General features: G+C 40.7%; 1 protein-coding gene across 4 annotated transcripts in view; it reads right to left on the bottom strand.

Annotated features, from left to right (window-relative positions):
* The window catches only part of PHF6 (PHD finger protein 6), a 46,895-nt gene extending 20,870 nt beyond the window's left edge, over positions 1 to 26,025 (bottom strand). For 2 of the 4 annotated variants that reach the window (XM_043571240.1, XM_043571241.1), the window contains exons 1-5: positions 25,784 to 25,962; positions 21,640 to 21,823; positions 21,314 to 21,415; positions 7,076 to 7,209; positions 6,765 to 6,808 (exon numbers count right to left, since the gene is read on the bottom strand). In XM_043571240.1, the coding sequence (XP_043427175.1) occupies positions 6,765 to 6,808; positions 7,076 to 7,209; positions 21,314 to 21,415; positions 21,640 to 21,777 (418 nt within the window). In that variant the 5' untranslated portion in view covers positions 21,778 to 21,823; positions 25,784 to 25,962. Of the gene's footprint in view, positions 1 to 6,764; positions 6,809 to 7,075; positions 7,210 to 21,313; positions 21,416 to 21,639; positions 21,824 to 25,783 lie in introns of all 4 variants that reach the window. The other 2 variants (XM_043571239.1, XM_043571238.1) reach the window with 2 other exon arrangements.
* Between the last annotated feature and the right edge of the window lie 1,879 nt (positions 26,026 to 27,904).

Raw genomic sequence — 27,904 nt, 5'->3', positions numbered from 1 at the left:
AATCCAGGCTGATAAGGTGACAAAGTGCCACCAAGCATTCCCAACCCTTATGAGCACCGCCCCTGGATGTCTATGTCACCTTAGAAAGGCCAGGTCCTTGTGTCACCCTTCTGATTGCCACTATGAGGCACAGGAGTGACCACCTTACCAGCACACCAACTCTCCTCCTCCTAGTATTGGAAAGCCCTATCTGTTCCGTTACCAATTCTCTTCTAATCACTATTTTTCTCATCTTCCACCTTCCTGGGTTAAGCGCCATTTCCTTTCCTCCCCAAAGTCTCACATCGGTTAACAGTATGAAGTAGAAAGGACCCCTGGACAGAAAGTTTCAAAACTGCCACCTACTAGGTCTTAAAACTTGGCGAAGCTAGTTAACACTCACAAGGCAAAGTCTCCTGCCGTATCAAATGGAACTGAGGAGAACACCTTCCTGAAAAGGAAGCCTTAAGAAAACGTGAAAAATGCTTTGTAAACTAGAAAATTCTATTCACTTGTTAGTTATTTCTCTTGTCATACCTTGTGTAGATGGTAAGCTCTCTGTCAAGGGGCTCTTTTTTATTGGGGAATTGGCAATTCTCCCACGTGCCCACACCGAGGAGGCACTCAATAAATGTGTGTCAGGATTATTTTTAAAACAGAAGCAAAATGACAAGCATTAAGGTTGCAGTAAGCGTCACTGCCTCTGCTGGGCGCCTGGAGTGCTGCCACGAAAGGAAGATTGGACGCCCTTCGCCCCGCCTCCTCCAAGGGAAGCGCGATGTGCATTTGCCCTGCACGCTCCAGGTCACACACAAACCTGCTTTCTTTTTCGGTAAAGGTATCAGATACATGATTTATTTTATGCATATTTATATGTGTATGTACATATAAACAACACAACATGCCTCAAAAATAGTCTTTTTTTTCCAAAATATGTATTTATTTTTGAGAGAGCACAAGTGGGAGAGGGGCACAGAGACGGGGACAGAGGATCCAAAGCAGGCTCTGCACTGACAGGCCGATGGCAGCGAGCCTGATGTGGGGCTCGAACCCACAAACCGCGAGACCACGACCTGAGCTGAAGTCTGACACTCAACCGAATAAACCACCTAGGCGCCCCCAAAATATTAATTCTTAATTAAGTGTGCTAAAATGAAATATGGCTGGGATTTAGTTCAAAATAATCCAGGTGGAGGAAGCAGGTGAGGGGTGCAGATGAAACAAGACTGGCCAGGAGCTGATGATTGTTAACCCAGGTGATGGGGCTTTTTTTCAAACATATTTTCATGTATGTTTGATACTTCCTGTAGTCAGTTTGAAAAGTGTGCTAAATGAAAGATGAACGCAAACAGTGCCTAGCGCAGTACTTTTTGCACATGGGTAGTCAACAAATCTGCTGAATCAAAGAAAAAATAAGGAGTCAGTTCTAGCAAAGGGCACAACGTGGACACGTTACTCAAATTTCCCAAGTTAAATCACAAACACAATTTAAGTTCTATTATCTTCCAAGGAAGACCACATGAATGTAGTATTTAGTGAGCACTGAACTATGTGCCCGGAATGTTGCTGAGACCCTTACAGACATTATTCCATTTAATCCTTACAGTAATTCCATGAGGGAGAGTTTTTTTTTTTTTTTTAATGTTTATTTATTTTTAAGAGAAAGAGACAGCACACAAGCAGGGGAGGGGCAGAGAGAGAGGGAGACCCAGAATCCGAAGCAGGCTCCAGGCTCTGAGCCATCAGCCCAGAGCCCGACGCGGGGCTCGCACTCACAAGCCACGAGATCATGGCCTGAGCCGAAATCGGACGGTCAACCGACTGAGCCACCCTCGCCCCTAGGTAGGGTTTTATTTTAATTCCCATTTTACAAATGCAGCATCCAAGGCTCCAGAGATACTAAATGGCTTGCCCAAGACCATGTACGAGTAAGTAGCAGAGCTAAGATTCAAATACGGATCTGATTTCAGAGCCCATGTTCAACCAGTGCACAAAACCGCCTTTCCAGTATTTCATAAATCTATTCAATGCCACAAAACTTAAAAGGGTTTCAAGGACACTGATGTCACATAAAAATCTCCCCATCTTCCACTTAACAAAAGTAACGAAGACTGAGGGTGTAACACATTGTAGAGAAACAAAGGGAATGAGCATACTAAGGTAATATTAAAGCAGAATGCACACAGAGGACAGCACACTTTCAACACACCTCTAACAGAACTACAGTGACTCTAGTTCTTGAAACACAAATGGAGTTCTATGATTTGATAAGCAATCTCTAATATAAAGTTTCCAGAAAGTCTGCTAGGGGATCCACCAGGTCCCTGAATAAAATCAAGAGTAGGTCTTCCAAGGTTAGGCACAAAAGATTCCTTTATATACTGTCTTTCACAGTCACCGTAATTGTGGCACTTCTCACTAAGCTATTTTTAAGAAATTTCAGACTTATAAAAAATCCCGTTCTATTAATTCATCATGCTCTACTAACACCGGTGCAAGACAAGCCACAGGACACAGAAAGGTCACACCCAAATAAGGGATACATTCAAAACCATGCTCTGTTTCAAGCCAAAGAAAAGACATTACAAACATTTCTTGAGCACCCATACCATGCAAAACATTCTATACTGGGTAGCTTAACAAAAATAATAAGCCACAAGTTTGGCTACTTACAATTTCAAGAACCTAAACCGAGCTGAGGTTATGTTTGTAATCACGACTTACAATCTACACATTCTTGCCGCAAATAGCTAACACTCAGCATCTACTCTAAATACTGTTCTCTATCTCATCACAGATTACTTTGCTCCATATACATTATTAAACAGAAAAGCCTTAACCTCTTAATGAAAATGATTTTAAAAGAACCACAAGACATAATCACAGTTCCTTGTAGGTACTCAACTGTTTATCGATGACAACCTATCATGTTAAGGTATGTCTACAATACAGAAGCTAGCATCAGCTACAAACTAGACCTATCTGTTATTGCCAATGTTGGGTATTTAAAAAATACTGCTTTTAAAAAAAAGGTGAAGAATATATCTATTATCTAAACACATGGGCGAAAGGATGGGGCACGTAAGTTGCGGGATTTAATTCTAGGCTTTTCCTGCCCATTTTTAATGTATAAATTCCTATTAAGAGTAAGGGCAGGGGTGCCTGGGTGGCTCAGTTGGTTAAACGTCTGACTTTGGCTCATGATCTCGCGGTTCATGGGTTTGAGCCCCGAGTCAGGCTCTGTGCTGACAGCTCGGAGTCTGGAGCCTGCTTCGGATTCTGTGTCTCCCTCTCTCTCTCTCTCTCTCTCTCTGCTCTTCCCCAACTCATGCTCTGTCTCTCTCAAAAATAAACATTAAAAAAAAAAAAAGAGTAGAAGGGCACTATACCATTTTAAGTGCTCAACGACCACATGTGGCTGGAGGCTATCATAATAGACGGTGCAAATATAGAACACTTCATTGTCACAATAAGTCCTACTAGACAGCCTTGTTGAACCATTTGTTCTATAGCCACTTGTAAAAAGCCCTGCACCTGAGGTCCACGTCATCCAGCTAAAACCACTGCTTCTCAAACTTTCATGTGCAAACAAGTCACCTGGGATCTAGTTAAAGTGGCGATTCTTATTTAGTAGGTCAGGGGTGGGGCTCGAGATGAGGCGTTTCTAACCAACTCCCAGATGATGCCAATTTTGCTGGTACACTGATTATGCTACTTTCCTCCCCTCCTTGTTGCTAACAGTTACCAGCTCCCAATCATTCCACCCCATGCATCAGATTCTCCTTAGCACATAGCTTACTGCTCTTTCCTCTTTCCAGCCCCTGCTGCATCCTGGGTGATTTCAAAGGCCCATGGGACAATCCAAGCAAGTTCCCTGACCTTCAGTGATGTCCTCCATCAACTACCCAATCCCTATAATCACACCCGGACACCTTTATAATCACCTAAGAAGGGTTCTAACCTCTGAACTCACTATAAATCACACATACTTTGGGACCACAAAATGACCGCTTTCCCAAGCACTTTCCTTCTCGCTTATCTTCAATCACACCCCCTCCCATCTATTACTTCCTTCCTGTTTCTTATTTTCCTGCCTTCACTTCCCTATCTAACTTAGATTTCTAACTAGCCACTTTCTCTGTGCTACACACAGGATCCTGAATTGCCGGAAGTCACATAAACTGAGGGTATCATTACATAAATGGTTAGCAACCTTAACTGAACCCTCTACCTGGTCTGGAGCCCTTACATTTCTCCAAACTTCCTTTCCCATCTTCACAACTATTCCTGCAAGCTTTCTCCTCTCTCCTTCAACTTCCAGCCCTCCTGCCTCCCCTACATTGTCCCTCACAGAGCAAACAGACGAGAGAGGAACTACCTATCTTCTTCCTTCTCTATTACAATGGAAGTGTCCTCCCATCACAGGGCAATTCTGGTTGTGCACGGAGTCTCCCTCTGTCCTGGAGCTTCAATCTCCTTTTACCTAACAGATCTTTCTCATAAGCATGTATTTATCAACTAATCCACCCCCCCGCCCCACTCCCCCGCCGCCTCCAAAAAAAAAAAAAAAAAAAAAAAGGCCAGTAAGTGAAAGAAGCCAAACTGAAAAGGCTACATACTATGTGATTCCAACTATATGACATTCTGGAAAAGGCAAAACTATGGAGACGGTAAAGAGATTTTTGAATTTAATATTTCAAAACAGTTCATATTAGATCAAACTAACATGAACAGACTGAATTATGGCGTATTTATTATTTTAAGTATTAGCAAACTAGGTTATTGAGCCACCGATGGCAAATAATCAAGACACTGCCACAGGTAATCAATTCCTCTTTGCTATACAAACTACTGCGGTATAATTCTCAAAGATAGTCCCTGAAATACAATCCTATAAACCCCAATCATAAATTACAATCATAAAGTAGAACATATGTTTCCCATTAGAACAATGAAGTAATTGGAAGTTCTGTTTCTGACAAAGCACTCAATGTCAAATACAAGCTAGATAAAAGTGATAAATTGTAAAATTATATTTCAAGTTCTACAATATGAGTATATACACACTACGTATATATCAATAATACAAGGGGCCCCAAAGTGCTACAAAAATGTACAACGAACCCCAAATTCAAGACAATTGTATTACAAATTTGAATAATTTAGGAATTTAGGAATCCTTCCAGTTACATGAAAAAAGTCATCTTGAAAAGCAGTAATTTAGATCTTTCTCAATAAATTTCTCAAAGCAAAAAGGTGGCCAAAATTTACTTTACAGTCTGCAGTGACTTTTCTCTACCACTAGATGGTACTATCAGCTTCAGAAATCTACCGAATAAAAGGGGAGCTGTTAATCACTGTTGCCACCCTCAAGTATTCTGCCCCAGGGTGTTCATAGACTCATCTTCATCAGATCCCAGCTCTTAATCCTTGGTTTACCATACATATATGGTCACTACAATTTTAAAGAGAATCCAGGGCACCTGGGTGGCTCAGTCGGTTAAGCATCCAACTGTGGCGCAGGTCGTGATCTTGCAGTCTGTGAGTCTGAGTCCCGCATCAGGCTCTGTGCTGGCAGCTCCGTGTCTCCCTCTCTTTCTGCCCCTCCCCCACTCTCTCCTGTCTCTCTCTCTCTCTCTCTCTCTCTCAAAAATAAACATTAAAAATTAAAAAAAACACACTGTTAAAATCTGAACCAATGAAAGGTGGGAAAGCTTCCTCTTAACCTTTGAACAAAAGGTTTTTGAACTGAATTCTAGAACTAAATGAGGAAAAAACCAAGGAAAACATAAAGGTTTTTTTCAGTTGTACTTTATCACCTCCGAAATGTTCTGTTGTTAACAGCTATGGAATCTGTTTACCTTAAAGACAAGTTTTTGCTGAAGATTATATAACCAGCACTATCCTAAAGTAATGGAACCAATCTGGAGTCCCAAAGGGTAGGATACAGCCAAGATCTAAGATATCAAAAAGGGCCACAAACTTTAATATGCTAACACTGATAACTAGGTAAGTCTTTATAAAAGAAACCACTTCCTAAATCAACAGGCTGAAACCATTCTACTGCTAAGCAATGCATTCTCGGAGGCTAACAAAAACTAAAGATCTCTAATCTAAATAGAAGGACAGAACAATCTCAGATTAAATCTAAGCCTTTTTATATTGCCAGTGACAGTATCAAAACCATCTGTTTGTAAAGGTATGATATAAGAATTCAATTTAAGAACTTTTCCATACCGTTTAAAGACAAGGTACAACTTGGCTAACTATATATAAACATCCCTGACCTTGTTTTATCTAAATTTAAGGAGAGATAAACTATAATTTCAAAAGTTAATATATTTTAAAGTTAATTACTTCTTATGAACATGTCTGTATTTTTAAAACAGTACTACAACATGAAAACCTAACAGAAAGCCTGGTGATCACAAAATGTAGTACCAGTGGCCTTCGTTCACACTTTGCGTATCTGACAGCAGCACAGATCCCAATTACGACCTTTGCAATCTACTACCACTTTCGTGATCACAGAAATCCCAAACCCCCGCCGTCATGTGTTTTCCTAAAGATAAATACATTCTCAACATACTCCTTACAAGAACTAAGTTTAGGGGTAAAATTTTCCTTAAAACTTCAGATCATTTCCACTATGTATATTAGTTTGTCCTAACACTTTTCTTAATTCTTTGAAATGTATTCAATACTGAGATACATCTTATGGCAAAAATCGGTACAGAATTCACTCAAATTTCTTCCTGATACTGAGAAGCGGCTGAATGACTTACCTTCAGAGTTATGTGCGGTTTTCTTGTGTTTTCGGCAATACACCCTACAAAAAAATGAAGAAATCAAAAATTATGAAGTAAACAAACGAAATTCGTTTCTCAAATTAAGAAAATGAGCAGTACACTTCACCCCATTCATAAGCTGGATTCCACAAATCTTATTAAAAGTCCTATGCCATTTCTCTAACCATTAAATTCCTTACCAAAAACACCCTTTACAATGATGATGAAATGCTTTGAAACGGGAAAAACTTTTACAAAACCCTAAAGTAGGACTGTGGAAAAAAAACTTAAAGAAGTTAAATAATTACATGTAAATTCCTTGTGAAGGTTTCTCTCGTATTTGAGCTTTATCATGCAATGCACAGTGGTAGTGGTACGTCCTGTGACAGGTTTTCACATCACAACCAATTGTGGCTCCAGGACAATGGCACAAAGAACACATCTACAGCAAAACAATAAAATAATTATTACTAGCGTGCGATTTCCCTAAGGCCGTGATGTCAGGTTAGAGGCATATCAATCTCTGTCAAGGAAAACAAACTGGTTATTGAAGTTTTGTAACTAATAATGCCATTTTTCTTGTGTTCTCGCCTAGAAATAATTTGAATAAAATTCTACCAGGGGTGTTTTCCCCCATGTTAAACATTGACAAAATTAATGGAATATTATTAATGTCTATTGTTTCACTGTGGCCAAGAGAAAACTTGAAATGTTGCATAGCAGGAATGTAAGCCGTATATAACTTAGCCCTTTCCACAATCCAGATTTTCCTGGAAATGAGTAACTGCAGAAAATGTCTCATACCAGAAACAATTTGTCCTTCACATCTCCACTTAATGAGAATCTCTGGGGAGAAAAACCTCACATACTATTGGGGAACTTGGTAAAATCAATTTCAAGTGAGGGAAGAAGGATAAAAGAATTAAAGTAGATTTTGAAATATCTCAAGCTCTAAAAATAATTTGTGATGTTGATTCTGAAAACATGCTCATCTATTTTAATTTAATCTGTTACCTCCCGCATTATGAATTCGGGCAAATAGATAAAAGAACATATTCTTAAACAGATTTTAATGTATTTACGTTCTAACTTTATTGGATAATTCCTACTGTTGAACTAGCTCGTGCTCTCAATTTAGGAAAAAGCTCTTTTTTAAAAAAGTACATAAGAATTGGGGCACCGAGGTGGCTCAGTTGGTTGAGCGACCGACTTCAGCTCAGGTCATGATCTCACGGTTTGTGAGTTCAAGCCCCGTGTCGGGCTCTGTGCTGCCAGCTGAGAGCCTGGAGCCTGCTTCGGATTCTGCGGTTCCCTCTCTCTCTCTCTCTCTCTGCCCCTCCCCCACTCATGTTCGGTTTCTCTCTGTCTCAGAAATAAACATTAAAAAAGAATTTTTTTTTAAAGTACATAACAATGATTGCTAGTGGTTCTGATTAACGTATCATAGTATACTGGACTGAGTGGACTTTCAATGAGGCTATCTCCGAAGCTACAAATGCCATGCCAAAACAAATTCACTAGAAGGTAAATCTTAAAAATTGCTGGTTTCTAGATACCTCATTTGGAACCGTTCTCACTCCTCTATTGATTTTAACATAAAGAACACTTACCATCCTAACTTTGGGATCACTTGGCCCCTAAGCATTTTTGCTATACGGAGAGGCTAATATAAATTCCAATAAAATTCCTTATACTTCTTTAAACAAGTCAGAGCCTCAACCTCTCAATCAAGCTATCATTTAAGAAATACTCCTATTAAGTCAGAAGTAGAAACGTTCTCAAGGCAGGTACACCCCAGAAAGCAGGAGGGCCAGTGCCCATTACTGATACTAGAGAAATACTCCATTTCCTTAAGTACAGAAACTTCAGAGTATTACTGTTAAAAAGAAATACTGTGCCAAGTCATCAAGCAGGAAAAGCTGTTAAATACTTTGGGGTGGCTTATAAATTCTTGAGGAAGTGCAGCATTTGTAGTGCAGCTTAATTATGAAGTTTTATTATTTTAGCAAATTGTATCTTTCATCAAAAAACACAATTAGAGAAATTTTGGAAAAGACAAGGGCACAAAGGAAATTTAAAAATCACTCATGCTTACCAAGTAGAGATGCCCTGATGGTGCGTTACAGTGTTTGCATGGCAGTATTTCTGTACATAATTCCACACGTACTACTTTACAACCAGTTTTTCTTAACAAGTCAAACATACCCCATCTCATTAGAACTCTACTGCAAGTAGTTCATCTTGAAGTTTCATCAAAAATGGGCTTACAGGCACATTTTGAAAAACATTATTGAATTCAATTAGCAAGTAAAAGTGAAAGGAGGGGAGGTGCTGTTAAAAATACTGTACTTGGCTCAACACTGGCAAAAATAGTGAGATGGGCGTGCGCATATCCTGCTAGAAATCACTACACTCTGGACAGCAGCTTGCCTTATTTATCAAAGAGCTCTTTAAAAGTTCTTATTTCCTGATCCACTAATTTTACTTCTATTACTCTAGTCTTAAAAAAAAATGAGATTCAGGGGCACCTGGGTGGCTCAGTCAGTTGAGCGTCTGACTTCAGCTCAGGTCGTGATCTCGCAGTCTGTGAGTTCGAGCCCCACATCAGGCCCTGTGCTGACCGCTCAGAGCCTAGAGCCTGTTTCAGATTCTGTGTCACTGGGTGGATGGTTTTGTTTATACTTTCCCGTATTTTCTGATTTTTCTACAATGGACAAAAATACTTTCATATACAAAAAATTATTTTAGGGGCACCTGGGGGGCTCAGTTGGTTGGACACCTGACTCTTGATTTTGGCTCAGGTCATGATCCCAGGGTCATGGGATTGAGGCCCGCCTCAGATTCCACACTGAGCATGGAGCCTGCTTAAGATCTTGTCCCTCTCTCTCACTCTCTCAAAATAAAGAAATAAAACGGGGCGCATGGGTGGCTCGGTCGGTTAAGCATCTGACTCTCGGTTTGGGCTCAGGTCATGATTTCATGGTGCGTGGGTTCGAGCACAACGTTGGGCTCCGCAGCTGGCAGTGCACAGCCTGCTTGGGATTCTCTCTCTCCCTGTCTCTGCCCCTCCCCTACTCACGCTGCCTCTGTCTCTCTCAAAATAAACAAACAAACTTAAAAATAAATACAGGCGCCTGGGTGACTCAGTCAGTTAAGCATCCAACTTCGGCTCAGGTCATGATCTCACGATTCATGAGTTCAAGCCCCAGATCAGGTTCTGTGCTGACAGCTCGAAGCCTGGGGCCTGCTTCAGACTCTGTGTCTCCCTCTCTTTCTGCCTCTTCCCCATTTGCGCTCTCTCTCTCTAAAATAAACAAGCATTAAAAAAAAATTAAAGTAAACTAAAAAATCAACAGTATTGGGAATACTCCAGCAAATGCTTTTAATACCCATCTTTCAGTTCATTGAGAATAAGAAGGAAACCAAATGTCCAAAATATATCAAAATTTGTTTTAGCTGGTTCTCAATTTAAATCCACCCAAAGTATAACCAGTTAACTACAGCAATTTAGGACAGATAAAATTTTTAAGTGAGGAAATGCTCATTCTCACTTTTGTTATTTCCTCTCAAGGCAGAAAAAAGATATACCAATAAAAATGGTTTCAAAGAGTGGAAAATTCTTTTCAAGGTTAGGAGTAGGAATTTTTCTCAATTAGAATTTACTGGATCTATTTTAAGCAGCATTCATATAAAAGCAGAAATACCCGCTTGTATATGAAGTTTTGGCAAGGTGCTAACAAAATAGCAAAAATTATCCATAAGGCTAAATATAAAATTTAAATGTGTTTGTGTACCTAGGAGCACAAAACAGAAACGTAACTGTCACCTTGAAGTGTAGCAGACTACTACACCCCAGCCCCTAAATAATCCTTTCTGCCCTGAACTCCTATGGGACTTAAGATACAGCATCCATTTTGGCTCTTACCATTTGACTTCTTTGTCTGGCTAATTATATTTATAAATGTATAGATTTTATCCATCAATTGTTTCTAGACTGAGTTTTTGGGAAGATAAACACTGCTTTACAAAGCAGTGTTCAATAAATGTATTGACTTTAAGCTTACTCTGTTACTGAAGATTTTAATATCTTCTGGTGTATTTTTTTTCTCACTCATGGTTCTAATACCATTGAACAGATTTAACATAATAATCTTCAAGTATGCCTAAAAATTTAAACAGTCTGATCTAGAATTTGGAGAGGTAAAACTGAGGAGAACATTGTAGCTGAAGGGGCACAGAATGAACAGAGGCAAGAATATTTGGGAGGAAAAGATTCGCCCTGTTAGATACAAGGTCGAGAATCAAAAAGAGATAAAAAGAAAAAATGAAAGAAGATGGGAAACTAGATGGCTGGTACACTTTCCTTAAGAAAAGCTATGGAAAAGAAGACAAAAGACGACCTCTCTTGAAAAAGTGGAGTAATAGGAAAATGGGACCCCAACACAGCTGGCACCAGTTGGCCAGACCCGGGTAACGTTATCCTGTATTCCTCTTGACATAAAACATTTGCCCTCAAACTTGTCAGTCCCTCCTGGGCTCTTAGCAGAATGCCTGTCAGCTGCCATCGAACATCAAGTTTGTACTACCTGTGACTCTTTCCAACGTGGGAAAATGAAAGAGAATCTGACAGGAACATGGTCAACTGTGGACCCCTTCCCCCTGCAAAAATGTCTGTCTGTCCCACGTATCAAATATTCAGTTGAGGGCTCATTTTCGGCCCCCAAAGAAGTATAAATGTTAACTGTCACCTTATCCTGTTCATACCCTGATTTCAAGTTCTTTATGTAGAGGTGAAAATTTGGTAAGAATCATTTTTCTTTTACTTCTACTCGTCTCTTCAGTTTGCTCCCTAGTACACCTAGTACGCCTCAAAACTCAAACACCTCTTCTGACATGGGGAGACTGGAAAAAAAGGCCCTATCCTATTACAGATATTTGCACATCATCTTTACAGTGTGGCTAGAAGCTACACTAGCTCCTAAATTTTTAAAATATAAGTTATGCATATTTAGAATGCATGGCATGATATTTTAATATTAGTGAAGTGGTTACTACAGTTGAGCTGATTAGCATAGCCACGTATTCATATGCTTACCATTTTCATGTCTTCATACGCTTACCATTTTGTGTGTGTGTGTGTGTGCATGTGTGTGTGGTGAAAGCACCAGAAATCTACTCTGAAACAAATTTCCAGTATACAACGTAGCATTAACTCTAGTCATCGTGCCGTACACCAGGCTTCTAGACTTCTTCACCCTCCCAATTGCAACTTCTTACTCGTTAACCAACACCTCCCCACCGTCCTGCCTGTGGTAACCACTCTTCTACTATCAGTGAAACTCTACTATGTTAAGGTTAAGCTGTACCCCACAAGCTTAGTCTCAACGAGCTGACCTAGACTAAAGAGGAACTAAATCACACATGAGTGCCGATAAAGGGAACCGAAAGGGCTATGACTGAGCTAAAGTCCTGCGGGAGCCAGAAGCTGGGATGTACCTGCTCCTCAGTCAATTAAACCAGGCAAGGGCTGAAGTTCAGTTTGTAAAAGGAAGAAATCCTAAGGAATAAAAGGCGAAATACTGCTTTCTCGGGAGCTATGGGCGAAGCTCAGGGAAAACTCAACGAAGACCACAGAGAGACACAAAGTAAAACTAAAATAAGACTGCCAACTTCTAGGACAGGCAGAAAGGAAAGCTGGAATCTGATGGCTAGACAGAGCCATATGGAACCAAGTGACAAAGGGCTCACTTGCTAAGACTTCGCTTTGCCCAGTTTAACTGCTGTGTATGTACCAGTATCTATCACCGACCACCACCGTATAGATATAAATCCTCACAGCCAAGTGGTTAACTACTCTCAAGACAGCTGCTCTAAGAAACGGGCTACAAATGTATGAGAATGCAAAAGAGGTTCCAAAACGAGGCCGTATTCTTGAGTCTGCAGGCCAGGGAAACATAAAAAGCACTGGAGTTGGGGACAGGGTACCAGGGATATCTGCACAGGAGACAGGAGACAAAACTAAAGTGAGGGCAGTTCACCTTACACTGGTGTCTGGTTTTTTGTGTTGTTTTTAATAACGGATAACACTGCCTTCGATAAAAATGAATGCGGGACAAGGCCGTTAGGGTAAGTTTTCAGAGCTGCCTAAAACATGCTCCTGAACTCCAGGTTCACGGCTTTATTTACAGTAATACCTTACATATCCAACACTGTTAGAAAACAAGAGTGACCTCTGACTTATCTGTTTAAATGACAGCTATCCAATTTACCTGTTAAAAATTCCTAAGAAGAATACCACTGTGTGGTAGGGTGAAACATGAACACATAACTGCATCTGGGTTATACTACAGCTACAGTTAAAAAAAAACAAAACAAAACAGTTCAGCGTTTTGAAGAGGGTCTCACAAAAACACCAAGTTAACAATAGAATATTATTAATAATAAACTTTATGTAATAATCAGGTCTAAATGGGAAGCTGGAAAGCAAAAAAGAAATCCGAAAACCATCAAAGTTATTAAAAAAGGACAAAACTGATAGGTTAGGACCTTAAAATTCCAAATGCTTCTAAAAACCAGAGCCATTGAAAAGTACTTGTTTTCATTAGAGTAACAGACTAAATCTAAGCAGTTACTGAATAAATGAGTTCAGAAAGCTTTTTGAAATTGGAGGGCCATGAACTAATGAAGCCTATCAAGTTCTTACTTAACCTGGTCTCCTGACCTTGGTCTGAATATCACAAACTCCAACTCTATCAGCCTTTGTGAGTCATCACTGATGAGGAATATAAATTCTCACTGTAGCGTTTGAAGGTTTTTTTTTTTTCATCTGAAACATTCAGATAGTTTTTCTGAGCTCAGCTCTATAGTTCAGGCTGAGGGTACTTTAAACTGCCGTGTTGCCCACTATATATACTCACTCAAATGTCAAACACATATCCGTACTCAAGTGAGTACCAACACATCCCCCAAAACCAAACATAGATTATTTTACATTACTGGTTTGGGTGCTCCTCCATTAGCACAAATAGATAAGAGGTAGTTACGTAATGACATAAATTTACATTATTCTCAATTACAAAGAAGTAGTATGTGAAGGCAAAAGAAAAAAATAATTTATTCAGTAATAGTCAAAGAGCTGATTTTCTCCAGCAGTGGACTTGAAGTTTCTCTTTTACCTTACATCCTTTCTCCTTAATCATCTCCAAAGTAAAGCAAAATTCATTTCAATACAAATGACACGTAAAATACCTACACACATTAATCTGCATGCCATCACCTGAGCTTTTTAAAAAAGTACACATTAAGATGAATATACTCGTGATGCACGTACACTCAGTTACACAGATGACCACGAGGCCAGTGACTCAGGAAGAATTTACCTGTTCTTCCACAAAGATACCCTAAGGCAGGGATCCTGCAAGCCGGACCCAGCCCACCAGCCATTTTAGTAAATAACGTTTTACTGGAACATAGACATGCTCATTTCTTTGTGTGTTGTCTGTGACTACAATGGAGACAATAAGGCTGGCAAATCCTTAAATATTTATTACCTGGTCCTATAATCAAAGTTGGTCAACCCATCTTCTAAGGCACTGGTCCACAGCCAGGAGTGTTCATCCAAAATCATGTAGGAATCTTTTTCAAAAGATACATGCCTGTAATGCCCTGCCCACTCCTCTTCTGATGTAAAAGTTGGCTAAGGACCACTGCTCTAAGGATTTCGTAGCACCACTAATCACCTGGCATCTTCTGCTTCTTTGTATGCAGCAAGCAAGCAAGCAGCAGTAGCATTCTGTGCACTGTGGGCACCCCATTTCGCCCTTACCAAATGCTAAACGAGCCACTGACTCTACTTTAAATAGCACTGCCATTTAATACTTATCTAATACTTTTGACCACTTCCTCCTCCTTGAAACTCTTCCCCCTTTGACTTCTACAGCATCACTTTCCCAGTGGAACACATTTCAAATGTCACTCTCTGTGAAGCCTTCTGACTTCCCAAATAGAATTCATGATGGTCCTGTATCCCACCTCTCTTGTGGCATTCTTTACATACTCCTAAGGCTAAACTAGACGCATTCGTGGTTGTACCCAAAGTGTCTAAGCATCCTGCTTTGGTACAAAGTAGGCACTAAATTAAGTAACTGATAAATGGACAGACAAATGAATTCTAGACTCCAGACGGAGGACTTGACAAATACAATGCCTAAGGAAACAACAAAAATAACACCATACCAGGCCAGGGAATGTTGAAGAAACACGACAACCCTCCGGTGTGATGCATACATAGCGCTCTACCATCCTGAACAAGTAACCAACCTGAGTTTTCCCTTTCGATTTCTCTCCTTCCTTTTCAAACTGCTAGAGTTGCAAACAGCACTAAAATTTTGATTAACAAAAAAAGAGGAATTTTATGCTACACCATCACCTCCCTAGCCAATTTATACTTAGCCATTAAGGTTTCACACTATTATCCGATTGAAGCTCTTCTCTCCTTCCAATTCAACAATGAATGAGTGCCCATTTATTAAAATGCTATTGAGCACAAATGAGACATCAAGTACCCTGCTAAGTGCCTTCCATGCACTGTCCCCACTGAATCCTGCGCTAGGCAAAGAGAATCGTCTCTACCCTCCCAGAGTTCACGATATAGTAGGGAAGAAACTTGCACAGGTGTAACAATTACAGTGCACAGCATGTTAAACTCAGTGGCAGAGGTAAGGTTGAGCTGAACGCAAAAACAGAACTGACAGACAGCTAGGATAATGTCAGTGCCTGCACAACATTGGGGACAAAGAGGATGTATGGGAAACCAAGAGGAGAGAGAAGGAGATCAAAAATGGGAAAGGTGGATTATGACTTCTGAGAGGCAGGCTGAGGCCTCTGGGTATTATTTCATACACAGTAAGGCACCAGTAAAGGTTTGGAGGCAGGGAAGCAGAGATCAAGTGATTACCAGCAGTCATGTTGGAAGGATGGGAAGAGGAAGACTGGATGCAGGGGAGCATTAAGAAAGAAAAGGAAGCAGAGACATCCCAGAAGGAGAGTCAATGTGACAGATGTGGAAGAAGGAAGACTTGAAGGTAAAGGATTTAGAAAGAGAATCAAGGTTCAGTGCAGGGAGATGATGAATAATGCTTTAGACAGGATGCATTTTAAGATGCCCTTGCAGAACATCTATGTATAGCAGACAAAAATGCTGCCGTTATTAGGTTTCATTCTCCATAGTGACCACTGTATATCCCTTTTCTCCTGAAAAATCCTGCTTTCCCCATCCCCATCCCCTTACTATCCAAGTTGAAATTCCTGTCTAAGGTTTAAAGACCCGGCAACTATCCCACCTTACTCAACTGAACCATTACTGCCGGTCTCAATGACCTGTTCTGGTAGTTAACCTCTTTCCTGGACTCATCCCCCCGCTCCCTCTTTTAAACCTTACCATCTCTAGGAAGCAGTCTTACTTACCTGAATAGGCAAGGCTCCTCCCACACACAATAAAAAGGTGTATGTATAAATTGTCATAGATGCAGATTCACGGCATGCCCGATATCTAGATCATAAACTCAAAATCAGATGCCCCATTTCTCTAGGGCGCCAGACATTCCACTGGTACTGAGGAAATAACAAAGTAAAGACCACCTAAAATTGGTCTTTTCATTTTCAGAGGCCACAAAAGATATCTTGAGGGTAACAGAATCAGAATATTCTCACCTAGTATGTATGTAAGATTTTTGTCCCCCAAACTAACAATGCTGTGAAGAGAATATATTAACAGGAGTTAGATTATGTCCTAAATTCAAAAGTATTTCCATATTTATTAGAAAACTCCTAAGCCCTAATAATTACGTTTCTTAAAATATGATTTGGGATTGAGTAGCGTAAAAGGCAGTCTAGTATAACCTAGTGTGATGAAGAGTTCCGGCTCTGGAGTCGCCTGGCCCTAAAGTCAAGCACCAGCTCTGCCGCTTACTAGCTACAGGACCTTAGTCAGGTTCCTGCACTGAGCCTCAGTTTCCTCATCCATAAAGTGAGATTTAACCTCCTATCTCACATTATGACTGTCAGGATTAAAAAGAATCATGTATTTAAGGTACTTTGCCCACATCTTAAGTGGTCAATAAATTTTATCTATTTCTACCACTGGAAAAAGCAGGAAAAACGTTCAGAGGATTTCTTTAGACATGGGAGTAAAATTTAGTTTGTAAAGGGGAAAGTTCAGGAGTGACCTGAGGATAGTCATCAAGTATATGAAAGACTGTCCATTTTTAGTAAAGAAAAAACCCAAATACTTCCTTTAATGGAAGGAGAGAGACCTAAAATAAATGGTTTTAAATTAAGTGAGATAATTAAATTACAAAGAAGGATGGATTCCTCAATTCTGAAGAGTGTAATATAATGACAGTCATGATTCACGTTGCTTGGGTAGAATCACAACTCCTTGATATATTTAATAGCGGAGACAAGGGGTGCCCGGGTGGCTCGGTCAGATGAGAGTCCGGCTCGGGTCACGATCTCATAGTTCGTGAGTTTGAGCCCCACATCAAGCTCGCTGCTGTCAGCACGGAGCCTAATTTGGATCCTTTGTCCCCTTCTCTCTCTGTCCCTCCCCCCACTTGTGCTCTCTAAATAATAAATAAAACATAAAAAAAACAGCGGGGAAAAATCTTATGTTGGATGGCTTGTAGGCAATCTTGCATGGGGGTGAGGGAAGAGGAACTAAAGGGCCTTCTGAACTCCTGTCCTTAGAGTGATATTTCTGACACAGTTACCAATTGTAACAGTAGCTATCCAACGTAGAACTCTTAAGGATTTCACCACCTAGCTTCCTCCAGAAAGAGTATGTTCTTCAAATATACTCAAGCATCTCCTCAAAGAGAATGAAAACAGTCATGATGATTCATAATTTTACTTGGAAGTATGCATTTCTGTGCTAGGTGGCTGGAGGGTAAGAGTAGATGGTACAGATGTGGTGTCTTCATACGGCTTCAATAGGAACTGGGAAACCATTCTGGAAAAATATGTATCTGTCTCAACTGCAAAAACAGAGACTCAAATGATAAAATTCTTAGTACTCTGGCCATTCCTGGTCCATCTGGGCGCTCAAAGGTGATGAAAAAGAGATGATTTTGTTTATACAGAATAGCTTTCCTCCCCTCATCTTTGTGACTGACATGAAAACCTTGGAAAACTGCCTATGGCAGCAAGAACATAAAAACCACATTCCTGTAACTCCTGCTCTGTGACCTCCCATTCTCTCAGACTCTGACCCCATTTGGTCACCTATACACTTTCATCGCAGGTCCCAGCCTCTTCTCTCGAAACTTCTCTTTGGTGCCAGGGAGCACCTGTTAAGCCAACACCAGGTACCGGCTGGAGCCTCACTTGGAAGCACCTGTCTATTTTCAGTGGGTATTCACGACCTACCTTCCCTGCACAGATCAAAGTTAAACATACGAATGCCACTCGAGTCCTATCCCCCATGTAACTTATTTAAATCCTGACATTTGGGAGGAGGAAAAGGAACACAACTATAGGCTCAAATTCTTTCCTTTTGCCCCTATTCCTTACTAATAGATGCCCAGGGCCTCAAAATAGCTTTTGAAACACCTTTCCTAAGGCAACTCTTTTGATCTTTTATAGAACTTTTTAGTCATGTAACATCACCGTCTAGTAAGCAGTGATGCAGCATTATCTGTTTACCACTGGCAAAAAGACAAATAAGTTAACGACCTGTCTAAAGTTACATAACGTGTCAGTGACAGAGTTATTAAAAAAACCAGCCTCATGACTTCCCAGCCCAGCATGCTTTTCATTAGCCTACAATGACATGAGCGGGTTATTATTATTTGTAAACACTGGCTACCAGGGTGGCTACCATTTACCAAGTCCTAGCCACGTGCCAGGCACCACGCTAAGTCCCAGACAGTCTCTCTTTGAATTCTCACAGTATCCCTGGGAGACAAGCACTGCCACTGTCTCCTTTTGGCAGGTGAGGAAAACGTGGTGTACACAAGTAAATAACTTGTCCAGGGTCACCCAGCCAGCCAGCGACAGGGCTGCGATTCAAATCCAAGTCTGTTACTATAGTTTGTGGTCTTAACCTCCGATGCTCTTCCATCCCCAGTTCGAGGGACAAATGCCGTTCTTTACAACGCACTGCGCTTGGGAAAAAATTAACTCCCTATACTATACCATTAAAAAGTAATCAAAATAATTTATATTAATGAAACGTGTACAAAGTTCAGATGCTCTCTTCACAAACACGTCCAAATAAATGAAATCTCCACTGGATTTAGCAATTCTGCTTCATGTAAAACGAGGCACTGCATTTGTTAATAATCAGTAACACTGAGACCAAAACTGCTCCCGTTCTGACTAGAGCAGCCACGTCAAGGGAGCAAAATGCTCACGAGTCAGGATGTAGAGCATTTTCCAGACATATTCATAATGCCAAGGAATAAATAATGGGGTAATAAGGTTTACAGCACAACCACTTGCAAGTAAATAGTATTCTTTCTTGTGCATCTGAATTTGTTTTTAAGGACTAGGAAATAAAAACATACTGCTCTGGTTCTCAAAAATCAACAAGCCATAAAAACATGAAGAAATAGGGGCGCCTGGGTGGCGCAGTTGGTTAAGCGTCCAACTTCAGCCAGGTCACGATCTCACGGTCCGTGAGTTCGAGCCCCGCGTCGGGCTCTGGGCTGATGGCTCAGAGCCTGGAGCCTGTTTCCGATTCTGTGTCTCCCTCTCTCTCTGGCCCTCCCCCGTTCATGCTCTGTATCTCTCTGTCCCAAAAATAAATAAACGTTGAAAAAAAATTTAAAAAAAAAAAAAAAAAAAAAAACAACACATGAAGAAATATAAAACCAGCAAATAAAAATCACGATAAAAAAAAACATGAGGGGCGCCTGGGTGGCTCAGTGGGTCAGGCATCCGACTTCGGTTCAGGTCATGATCTCACAGTTCGTGAGTTCAAGCCCCGCATCGGGCTCTGTGCTGACAGTTCAGAGCCCGGAGCCTGCTTCGGATTTTGCGTCTCCCTTTCTCTCTGCTCCTGCCCTGCTCACGCTCTGTCTCTGTCTCTCGAAAAGTGAATAAACATTAAAAAAAATATTTTAAAAAAACCACGAAGCATTCTATTACTACAACAGTTTTGGGTGTGGGGGAATACAAATGCTTTCAGAGTTAAGGCCTCACTACCACAAAAACTGACCTCTGAATTCCCACCTGTGCCAATAATGATTCTAGGGTTTGAGATTATTTATCCTAAAGCAAGTCTCAAATCCTTCCTTCAATTTCTTCATATTGCTTTTTTTCCTAATACTACAAGACTGACAACTTACAAAAAATGGATTATTCCTGATCATCAAAATGACAGTTCCTACCTCTGCTCATCCTATTCTTCGCGAAATAGGAGATTATCCAGTGCCCAAGAACATACATATATGTTCTGCCAAACCCATCTTTAAAATAATGAAACATCTGAGGGGTGCCTGGGTGGCTCAGTCGGTTAATCGTCTGACTTGCGGCTCAGGTCCTGATCTCACAGTTCGTGAGTTTGAGCGCCGCGTCGGGCTCGCTGCTGTCAGCATAGAGCCTCTGTCTCCCTCTCTCTCTGCCCCTCTCCTGTGCCCGCATGTGTACTCAGGTGCATGTTCTCTCTCTCTCAAAAATAAATAAACATTAAAAAAATAAAATAACAGCACACTTGAGAGTGAAGCTGCCGAAGGTACATTTACAGATGTAATTTCAATAAAGGGCTCAAAGGAGAAATACAATAGCCAAACGAGGGAAAATTGTTTCAATGTAAACCCTACTGCATCATAAGTACAGAGAGCACTTTTCTAAGTCCCGAGAGGAGACAATATTACTTTTCCAAAACAGCAATATAGTATCTTGTCAATCTGGTTACCAGTAGTGAAGACAACTACAGGAAGTTACTGTAGCATACATACCTTCAGAAAAAACAGTAAAATCCATCAAAAGTTACACAAAGTCATAAATGCTGTTACATGGCTGAATGACAATAAAATGCAGCAAGTGGTAACATTGTTTTGCCGAAAGGGTACTGTCACCTTCATTTATGATCACCACAATTACTTGATGACGGACGAGGCAAACACATCTGAGTTATGAAAATTCCCTTGAATGAACCCTTTAACACGTGATCTATTCAAATTAAGCAAACTGCTTGTTTTCTAAGTCAGCACAGCCTCCAAGAAGATTTTAATTCTTTTTGAAAAGAAAAAAAATCAGAACAATATAAATATTGATTCCCTCCTTTTTTGTCAAGTGATAAATAGGTTAAACCCAGCCTTGGAATTTCTGGTTCGGGGGGCGGGGGGGGGGGGGGGGGGGGGGGGGTGGGGGGGGGGGGGGGGGGGGGGGGGGGGGGGGGGGGGGGGGGGGGGGGGGGGGGGGGGGAAGACTGCAATTTAAAATTATACTGTTAATAATAATGCAATACACTCTAAAATAAGCAATTTCCTCTTTAATGAACTTAAAGTAAGTTTTATTCTCAAGAGGCAGAAATACCAACTTACCAGCTTCGTGCCTCTTTTAATTTCCTTTTGGACATCTTCAATAGAAAATCCACCAAGACTTTCGTTATCAGAGTGTGATGATACCAAAGCAGATGAAAAGAGCTATAAATTACATTTAAAAACAATTAAGATTCATATTTAAAGACATTACAGTGAAACAGTCAACAAGATGTTAACTTTAAAAGGAACTTTTCTAGTACAAATGGCATAGCATTAGTGAGAAACCAGCTCTTAAAAATTTAACTGACTTTCATCCTGTTCGGGAACAGTCAGTCACTGTCGGGTCCTCCCGGTTTCGGGTCTCTCGGCTGCCGGCCTCTACTTACCATGCACTTATGGTGCGCTGCCACCTTCTGGTTTGCAGATATTAGTAACTGTCCGCATTCCTTGTCTCTATTTGACTTACAAAAGCCACATTTGCGCTGTCTTGTGGGCCCTTTTTTCTGTTCAACTGAGCTTGACATGATTTTTAAATTGCTTTTAGAATGCCACTTTAAGCCTCAAGAAATGCTACAGAGAATGAGAAGGGCAACAAAATGGTTAATTGCGCTTTAATATCCATTTACACAGTCATGTAGTTGTTTAATATTTAACCTAAGTTTTAATATATGCATTTTTAAGCGGGTATTTAGAATAGACAAATGAACATTAAAACCTGAAATGCCTCCATAATGAAAAAACCAAATGTATGCATAAAGATAAGTTACTGAAATAATTCGGAAAAATCAAACTGCTCCCAAATTAGAGGATATGTGAAATAACTAAAACGATTTCCGTGTGGATAAATTAAAAATGTGCAATGTGTGACACTAAAACAATCATCTGCTCACAATATTAATGAAAAATATTTTTCATGTGTAGCTAGATTCCCCTTCAAGGAGACCAAGAATTATATATCTGAGAACAGAGCAGAAACTTGTAAGAGAACTACACAATATCCAGAGTGAACAGAATTCTAGAATTGCACAACTCGTTCAAGTTCACATATTCATAAACCAACAAAGGAGAAATGAATGCACTTAACCGTGACTCTGGAACGCTTATTTTTAAAATGTGAATTATTTTCAAGTTTAGAAAAAAATCACGTATACATCTTTAATAAATTTTTGCTATTGTATCCCTCTTTAGAGTAAAGAAAAAATTAAGCTTATAAGTCTATTTGTAAAAACCATACTTTAGGAACCGATTATTTATAAAAAAACAACTATATTATCTGACTCTGAGGCTTATTCCAAAAGTCTGCAGGTTAAAGTTACAAACAGAGAGTGGTGCTCTAAATGCAGTAATGTTCACATTAAATTAGCAATATTGTATAAAGGAAGGAGAATTTTTCTGTGTGACCCTTAAATCTAGTCAAATTATAATTCTAGGTGGTAAAGTCAAACACAAAGAAAGGGAAGAAAAGCTCTAAGATAGAAGGTTTCAGATTTAGATCATCAATCTCAACATGGATTCTTAAGAAGAATCTAAACAAGTGTAAAATCAGTTATGTGATTTGTGTAGTTTTCCCAAAGCAACCGAACTAAGCGGTCCAGGATCCAGGCTGCCACAACAGAAGTCACAATTAATAAAATCTGCAATGTTCATCTTAAAATTTAGTAAAATTCTTCCCATTTTTCCATATACTTGAGTATTTTCATAATACTATGTTGAAAAATGGACTCACTGACACCACATTGTAGCTTTGTGAGAAGCACTTCATTCACCAGCAAGAACAGTAGCAGCTGGTGCCAGGAAGGTGTTAGCTGCAAACCACTCAGTGCTTTATAATATAAAACTGCAGATACTTAATCAAAATTTAATGTGAAGCCACAAAGAAACAGGTCTTTTTATCAATTTATACCTAGGGTTGTTTTGTTTTGTTTTTTAAACAAAACTTCAAAGGCCTTGGCAGTCTCTGCGTTGATGGGTTTAACAAACCCTTAATGCTATCTACAATTTTAAATACCTCAGTCTTCCAAACGCCATCGGATACTTTACAACAGTACTGTATTCACAGCACTGCCTATAAACCATGAAACTGATTGAAAACAGGCAGCAAATACTTTTAGGATTAAAGAAAAAAAAAGGACATAACAGAGAAACAAAAGAAACAAAAGGGGAAGTGTGTTTGCATTTGTACAGGCAAATATGTGTTCAGTTGCTTTATCAAGAATATAGCTGCCAAAATCTTTAGAATTAACCATGCAAAACAGCAAAATTCAAACAGCACCAAAATCTGCTATTTGAGTTCTAAATTAGCTTTCTTTACGACTATGCAATGAATAGTAGACACTCTGAAAGCACTGTAACATATTCAGCATTTCTCCCCGGTCATCCTTGGCCAGTTCAAAGGATAGCACATTATGAATCTAATCTGTACAGTCATCTTTAATGTGTAATTTCTGCACAACCCTAGCATAGGCTGTAAAACCGGGTTGTAAGGTTCTAAAAAGTCCTAGAGTAGAAAAGCACTTTTTACTCTTGAAATTGATTCTGAAAATGGTGTCCCTCAAATTGTATCCGTACAGAATTCTGCCTGTTTTGAATTTATAAACAGGTAAATTTGTCATCCTAATTTTGCGAATTCCCTTTTCTAAGATATCAAATACCCAAAAATCTAAGAGAGAAAAAAGGTACGCTTTATTTTGCATTCAAAAATATTCTAGTGTTTTCATCAGTTTAAATTGGTAAAGTGAACAGAAAACACAACAAAGTGCACCAAACCAATTAAAAACTTTCCCCAATGTGCAATGACTAAATGGATTTTTCCACTAAAATTAAAATAATGTATCTGTGCATATCTTGCTAATTTTTTACAGCCTCCTTGTGAAACATGAAGTGGGGAACATCATGGAAACAATGACTCCTCACAAAAATGTCTTTATCATAAAAGTACAGATTTTTATCTAATGCTGTCTCACTTGTGGTCTCTCGTTAAGGAGAATAAGGGCATTCCAAGGACCAATATTAAGGGGTTCATAACGATCCACGCAGCTATGTGGCATTTTAATTTCAGCGTAAAAGGTTTTTCAGGGCACGCAGAGATCAAACTTTGATGCTTTCGCGCAACAATGAAACCTTTCCCTTAAAAGAAACATAACATTATGGATCATGTTATAAAGCAGAAAAAAAGAGGCAAAGATAACAGCGTGAGAAACATAATTGAAATGTCTGAAAAAATATAAAAGCTCGATTAGTTAGGCTGAGGCAATCAATTCGTTCCTGATTTTACAAGATGCTGTAAAGCACCAAGGTGGAAATAACCTGAAACATCAAGGAGAGCATTCAAGAAGCAAGTCGAGAGCTCATTCAACGTCTCGTATCTGAAAGACCATTTCCACAGAAAAACAAAACAAAACAAAACAAAACAAAACAAAAACTGCCGTTCCGGAAGATCAAACAATCCCACACGCAATCAAGCTGAAACATACAGTTGAAAATACATAAACGTGATCCCCAAACAAGCAGTATTTCGGTCAGGAAAGTTACAGTGGAGAGAAATAAACGATCGAGATGAACCGGAAGGGCACCTGAATTTGGTTGCACGATATTATTACATGCTTCGCACTGCTTTTTGCGGTTATTCAAAAGGAAACTGAAGGAATTTTCCAGTTGTTTCAAACCCAAGGGTAAGAAAGAATTTGAACTGTCTGAATAAGACCCGATATTACGTAGTAAGCCGATGAAAAGAAAAGGGGTTTTCAAAAAGAAAGGATTTTTCAACTTCCACGCAGAATATCGAAACGTACAAATTTCAAAAGAATGCCGTGCTGTTCGTCCATATAATAAAAGGATGGTACACATAACGTACCGGATCCTCTCTCCGTTATTTATCCCTCAATACACACTAGACTCCAAGACCTCCCTCTAATCAAGCGCTAGATAAACTCGCAAAACTATCTTCCTCTAAAACACTTTAGCAGGTCCTTTCGGTCGTCAAGTCAGGGTCCCCTAATCGTCCTTTTCCAATCCTCCCGAATCCAGGAAGATATCCCACCACTTTCTTTAACCGTCCTTCCCCAGGAGTTCGCTCTCAAATAGTCTTCGTTTCAGATCTCAGTTTCACCCCTCATTCCCCCCACCCCAGAGTTTTTCCTCATTCCGCAAAGCCAACCCTCTTGCCATCCTGACCATTCTTCCTCTTACGCTTCCCAAACTGGGAGTCTCCCTCCTTCCCAAATATGTCCTAAGCGATGGCAAAGACTAAAAATTCCCAGTATTTTTTCCTCCCTAAATGCTGCGCCCCTTCCCCCGAAGTCTACGCTGGAGCCTAACCGCTCCCTTAGCTCCTCCGAAGCACTTTTCTCAGCCACCTCTCTGCCAAGCGCCTTCAACGAGCGGCGCTTCTGGGGTCCTTGACAATAAAGCGAGACCACCGAGAGTCCCCCTTAACAACGGGCAGGGGCGGCGGCCTGGCCACCGCCATCCTCCTTGTCTTCTCCCGCCGGGCAGAGAATGGGGGGCCCCCGAGCTACCGTGGGGACTCACCGGCGGGGCCCAGAGGCGAACGGCAGGGGAGAAGCGCCAATGAGGGGAAAGAGAAAGAAGTCGGTGTCGGTTCTCCGGCAGCGCCTGGGAGCGGGGCTCTGTCGCCGGAGGTTGTTTCCTTTCATTCGAGGAGAGACGGGCTCGCGGAGCGCCCTTACGTCGCCCCCCTCGCACGCAACGACTCAACACAGCGTTAATACGTCTCCAGCGCGCCGCGAGCCCCGGTTGGCTGCACGGCCGGGGCAACTGAAGCCGCAGAACCACGGCGCATGTGCCGAGGCCGCCCCCAGTACGGATCGGGGCGGCAAGCTCCGCCTCCTGCTCGCGCGCGTACCTTCTATTCTCCGCTCCGCCGCTCAGCCAAGTGTTTGGGGGCAGGCTCCGAGGAGATAGAGAAAGAGATTCAAAGATATCGCCGTGGGTCGGGCGGAGAAGGGGCAGGGTTGGGACTAGAAACCGTTGGGCGGGAACCCTGGGTAACCAGTTTTCAACAGGGATTCAAGTGGGTAGGCCTGATCCCTTGCACTTGTTCACCGAGGCCTTTTCACATCCATTATTTCATTGTACTCTCGTGGCATCCCTTTGAGGTCCTCCGTTCTCTCATTTTACTGCCAGGAAAGACTGAGAAGCTCGTAGTGGAGTAGGTCGGCCTGGATTTCAATCCTTGGCCAAAGCATTTTCGTCTCTGTATCTGAGAGTTGGGTTTTTTTGGGTTTTTTTTTTTTTGTTTTTGGGGGGGGTTTTTTTGTCTTTAAGATGGGGATTAAAAATACTATCTCACGGGTTTATCGTGAAGAAGAAATGAGATACTGCAACTTAAACGTCTATGAGCGTCCCTGGCATATAACAGGCCCTCTGTAAATACGGAGATTATCATAATCAACAAAGATAAGTGATTTCCTTTATAACTCACACAGGTAAACCCGACACCTAACCGAGCGCTTTCCTCTTTGATGTATGGAGCCTGACTGCTTGGGTTTGAATTCCAGCTCCCCCACTTCTAGCTCTATGACCTTGAGCACGTTGCATTACCTCTCCGTCCCTCAGTTTCAGCACGTCCAAAATGGAGATCACAGTGGTATCCATCTCAAAGAGCTGTTAAGAGAAAGGAGTTCATACACGTAAATCACATAGAATAACACTTGGACACATACTATGCCCTATGTAAGGGCCAGCTTTTGTCATTTTCTCCTACGCTCATAGACTGCCAGCAAGTGGTTAAAAAAAAAAAAAAAAAGCCCTAGCAAACCAAAGAAAATTTAAAGATAACCTTTTTGTAGCTATTTTTCCCGTAAAAGGGAAGGAGGGGGGTCGCGGCGGTGGATTTTCATTGTTGCGATCCTATATTGTTACTACCCTGTTTCAACATTATTTTTACTTCTCCCTGCAAGGTCAAACTTAAATTGTTATTCTAAAGGAAACAGTAACTGCGTTCATGTAACATTGCATCCCATACAAGCAGGTAACTAATGTTGGACAAAGCAGTCATTTAGCTGCCCGGGACCCTTAGGGCTTTCACCCAGGCCCTCTACAGAGAAAGGAGAGGCTGGCAATTTACATAAGAAGATCCAGAACGTGTGTTGCAAACATTAACTTCGTATTTTAAAACGGTCCCCCAGCATTATTTTCACCAGCGTTTACACACTTACTGATTGATGTCAGAATGACATTGATGATAGGGAAAGTAACAAAACATACTGTCTGTGCAGTGTGTTGTCTTTTTAGATTTCTCCCCAACTCCCCACGTTTTGCTATCTTTTATTCAGTCTCTCAACCGTGCACTCATTTCAACAATTTGATTCAATAAACATCTGTAAAACTACAAAGTTCCAAACACAAGAGAGACATGCATCAACTCCATCCCTAACCTCAAGCTCGTGATCTAAAAAGGGAGACAAAGAAGCAAACAAATACGGTATGGTGTGATAAATGCTATAGAGAGGTGTGTGCCTGGTACAGACATCCTCTGCCTGTTGTGTACAAAGCGCTATGCTTAAGGTACAGCACAACAATGAATAAGACACAGCCTTCTCCCTCAACTATTTACAGTCTAACAAGGAAAAGACAAGTATCTATGATAGGAGATGGACCGCAGCATGCCTTAAGAGGTGGTAAGGAAGC

Source organism: Prionailurus bengalensis, chromosome X (genome assembly GCF_016509475.1).
Source record: "Prionailurus bengalensis isolate Pbe53 chromosome X, Fcat_Pben_1.1_paternal_pri, whole genome shotgun sequence".
Classification (NCBI taxonomy): Eukaryota; Metazoa; Chordata; class Mammalia; order Carnivora; family Felidae; genus Prionailurus; species Prionailurus bengalensis.
This window is presented reverse-complemented; position numbering and strand designations above follow the sequence as displayed.